Source organism: Hyalella azteca, unplaced genomic scaffold (genome assembly GCF_000764305.2).
Source record: "Hyalella azteca isolate HAZT.00-mixed unplaced genomic scaffold, Hazt_2.0.2 contig9456, whole genome shotgun sequence".
NCBI classification, from domain to species: domain Eukaryota; kingdom Metazoa; phylum Arthropoda; class Malacostraca; order Amphipoda; family Hyalellidae; genus Hyalella; species Hyalella azteca.
Genome location: NW_025939527.1, coordinates 531,482 through 535,194, shown reverse-complemented (window position 1 = coordinate 535,194; position 3,713 = coordinate 531,482). Strand labels below are relative to the sequence as shown.

At 39.5% G+C, this 3,713-nt stretch overlaps 1 protein-coding gene across 1 annotated transcript; it reads right to left on the bottom strand.

Moving 5' to 3' along the window:
* Window positions 1–625: 625 nt before the first annotated feature.
* Window positions 626–1,360, bottom strand: LOC108681942 (serine/arginine repetitive matrix protein 5-like). Its single transcript, XM_018171025.1, has one exon. It carries the CDS (start codon window positions 1,358–1,360, stop codon window positions 626–628), a length of 735 nt encoding a protein of 244 aa, XP_018026514.1.
* Between the last annotated feature and the right edge of the window lie 2,353 nt (window positions 1,361–3,713).

Below are 3,713 nucleotides of genomic sequence, written 5' to 3'. Positions count from 1 at the left end.
TTTGTGCAATTATCAAGTGAGGAATATAACTTTTCGCTGTCGCTCATTGACATAATGTTTTCTGGATCTCGAATGGACCACTATGACCTTTCTAAAAATTGATACGTATGCATGGTTATATTTTCCCAGTTACGGTAAGCCTTGAAGCAGTCCTTAACCTTCGAAAAGGTTTAATTACGTTTAAGAAAATATAATCTCTTGAAAAAACTAAGGCGAGGATTGAAGAACTAATCAGTCAAATAAAGGTTTTTTGAATGCAATAATATGCGAGGTTGTATTGAAATTATGGCGAACGTCATAGTTCAGCCTTCCTTCCCGAATGTGGGTGCCGATGGGGACCCCTGCCACTATAGGCATCAGAGGGTCGGTGCTGCCATCAGTTCCCCGTCAAGCTTCAAAAGACCACAATAAATAAAATTAGTAACAAATTTGAGCAGGGTAAGTGAAGTGTATATGAATTTCAAAGTAATTTACTTGCGTTAGAATTGCAATTTAATTGGAGCCACGAGTAAGATTTGGATAAATTATGCATATACTGAAATCAAACTGGGCTTATATCAAAATCGTTAACAAAATCTCTTGTGTAATATTTCCCCACTTCGACTATTTAAAATCAAAGAGTTTGCTAGTTGCAAGCGAGGTTCTGCTCAACATATATCTTTATAGAGCATGTCGTTCTTTTCTTCAAAGTAATCAGGTAGCGCGACGCTCGAGAGTGGCTGCATGTCAGGCTTGAGCCACGCACTAGTCCGCGGCTGATGTTAGAGTGGCTGCGTGTCGAGCTTGAGTTACGCACTCGTCCGCTGCTGATGTTAGAGTGGCTGCGTGTCGAGCTCGAGCCGCGCGTCTGTCGTCTGCGGGTGATGTAAGAGTGGCTGCGTGTCGAGCTTGAGTTACGCACACGTCCGCAGCTGATGTTAGAGTGGCTGAGTGTCGAGCTCGAGCCGCGCGTCTGTCGTCTGCGGGTGATGTAAGAGTGGCTGCGTGTCGAGCTAGAGTCACACACTCGTCCGCTGCTGATGTTAGAGTGGCTGCGTGTCGAGCTCGGGCCGCGCGTCTGTCGTCTGCGGCTGATGTTAGAGTGGCTGCGTGCCGAGCTCGATCCGCGCGTCTGTCGTCTGCGGCTGATGTTAGAGTGGCTGCGTGTCGAGCTCGAGCTGCGCGTCTGTCGTCTGCGGCTGATGTTAGAGTGGCTGCGTGTCGAGCTCGAGCCGCGCGTCTGTCGTCTGCGGCTGATGTAAGAGTGGCTGCGTGCCGAGCTCGAGCCGCGCGTTCGTCGTCTGCGGCTGATGTTGACACGAGCGCTCAGCAGGTCACTGACGCCACAAGATTGCTTTTCTTTGGCTCCTACGAAACTCATTAGGACCTCTTTTGACTCCAGGGAAGGTGCACCATACCAAAGAAAAACAAATATACAACAACGCCCCGGGCAAATTCAAGAACAATTGAAGCGTTGACACAAAAACCTCACTAGTGAGTTTCGAAGAAAAAATGAGTCTCATTTCCCAAGGATTGTTTCAATAAACGTAATTTTTTGAGGGAAAACTCTTGCCGCTGTGCAATGTTCCCATCTCGAAGCCTCGACTTTTTTTAAGTCAATGTCTCTTAATGAGGAAAGAATTATTTCGGTTCAGTGGTACGCAAGAAAAAGTTTTGTCTTTCGCTGCAAAAACTTTTAGCTGCGATGAGGAACTTTGGTTATTGTTGAAGTTACGCAACTTTCAGTCTTACGCAATGTTTCATCGAGATAATTGTTTGATGCATATTATATCTTTCCAATGATTTTCAAAACTTCACCCGAGAAACATTTACTGCTTCTGATATTTACTAAAAACTTAGAACGAGCAGTTGCTTTAAATACCTCGATGAACTTCATGAAGCGAGTACACTTGAATGAAAAAAGACGCTTAAAATGAATATTCCTTTTGCCGTGAGCTTATTTCTAATGGAAAATTCTGTCTGTACATTGGAACATTGTAGCTCTTGTATATTTTGTGAATCTGACATGGTTTAACCGAGAAACAAAGAGCCGCTCGTCCGATCTGCATGTTGAGCGAGAGGAAACATGAAAACAACAATTGAACAAGATAGACTAGGAAATAGAATTTTTAAAGTTATCAGAATTATTATTGCATGAAGCTTGTAAAACTAGGGAGGCTCAGGAATGAAATGCTTTTATTTATTAATGAAGTATCTCACTATGAACGATATTTAAATATCGACATTATTGATGGACTTTTTAATACACTTTATATATTAAGAATTTTGTGATATTATTTCTGAGACATGGAACCAGCGATTTGAGGTCACTTATCTCTCATACAGAAACAACATTAATTCAAACTGAACGCAGAATAAATGGATAAGAAACGAGCATGTCATTTGCATAATATATTAAGGAAAATAGATTTATTCACAAAAACTCGAATTGTAAATTTTAAATTTACGTTCTTCCGCTCGACTTCTTATAATCTTTCAAAGTTCACCGTGTATGATTTTATAACTTCCGTAAAAATGCGCCGTCATCACGGCATGAAAATTTTTTCTAAAACAAGTACCAAATTACGTGTACTATTGAAGCTTGAATTATTGCTATGCAGGATCTACCCGACCTCAGTTCACAATTCCGGTGTTCACAACGAGTTAAAACTCTTCTGCTTTGATCTGACTACAAAAGATCTTGATACAATAATTAGTCAGTCGTCAAGGATACAAAACTGATTTACACTAATTATTTTCTTTATTTCACTCAAAACTTCAAGCTTCCCAAAAGTTGACTATCGAATTTGTTTTGTCGCTTGCAACGTTGTAATTTTGCCATCGTGAATTCGACTGGATTTAGGATTATTTAGATTTCGACTGGAAATAGGAGCTACGGGCGGTAAACTGGCTACGAAACGCGCTGCACTCGAAAGTTTAGAACTTACAAATAAATATTGGGCTGCCAAATATCTAACATAAATTAGAACCTACAAACTACAACGATATCAAATCTCACTTGTACTATTTTCTCATCTATTAAGGTTACAAATCTTTACAAGCTTTTTATACTCCATTTTACTCTTTTTGACGCACCTCAAGTTGTTTAATACAGGTCACTGAAACTCCTTGTTATAATATTTTGGATGGATTCTGTGCTCGACTTGGACAAGTTAAATTTCACTTAACGATACATAAATTCAATAAATTAGCCAGTACTTAAATTGTTGTTCTCTCTTAGAATCGTAAGTGTTGGAATCACAAGTAACATAACTTGGATAACACAAGTAACTTCGCAAGCAAGTCGTAACATCTGTTTAACAGCAAGCGCTTGTTGGAGTGGACTATACCCTCACTGACTATTAAATGAACTGCAGTAAAGGATTTCATTTGTTTTTACTATGTCAGGACCCTGAGCATTACAATGGCTCTTTATGGGCTCTTGCGCAGTTAACAAGTCAGTGGTGCATAAATTCTAGCATATAAAAATGAATATAAGGCATCTATTCACAGATTACTTTTTTCAATAGGCTGCTATAGGTATGTATGATTATTCCTAAAAATTGGTCATTAGTATTAGTTCAAGCATATACTGTATATCAGATGCAAAATATTAAGCGAATCGTCATTGAACATAATAAAACAGTTAAAGCAAAAAATAACTTTCGCGTTTTAGAATACGTAAATGCAAAAACAAATCAGTTGCAGAAGGCCTGATTTTCTACATCATCATT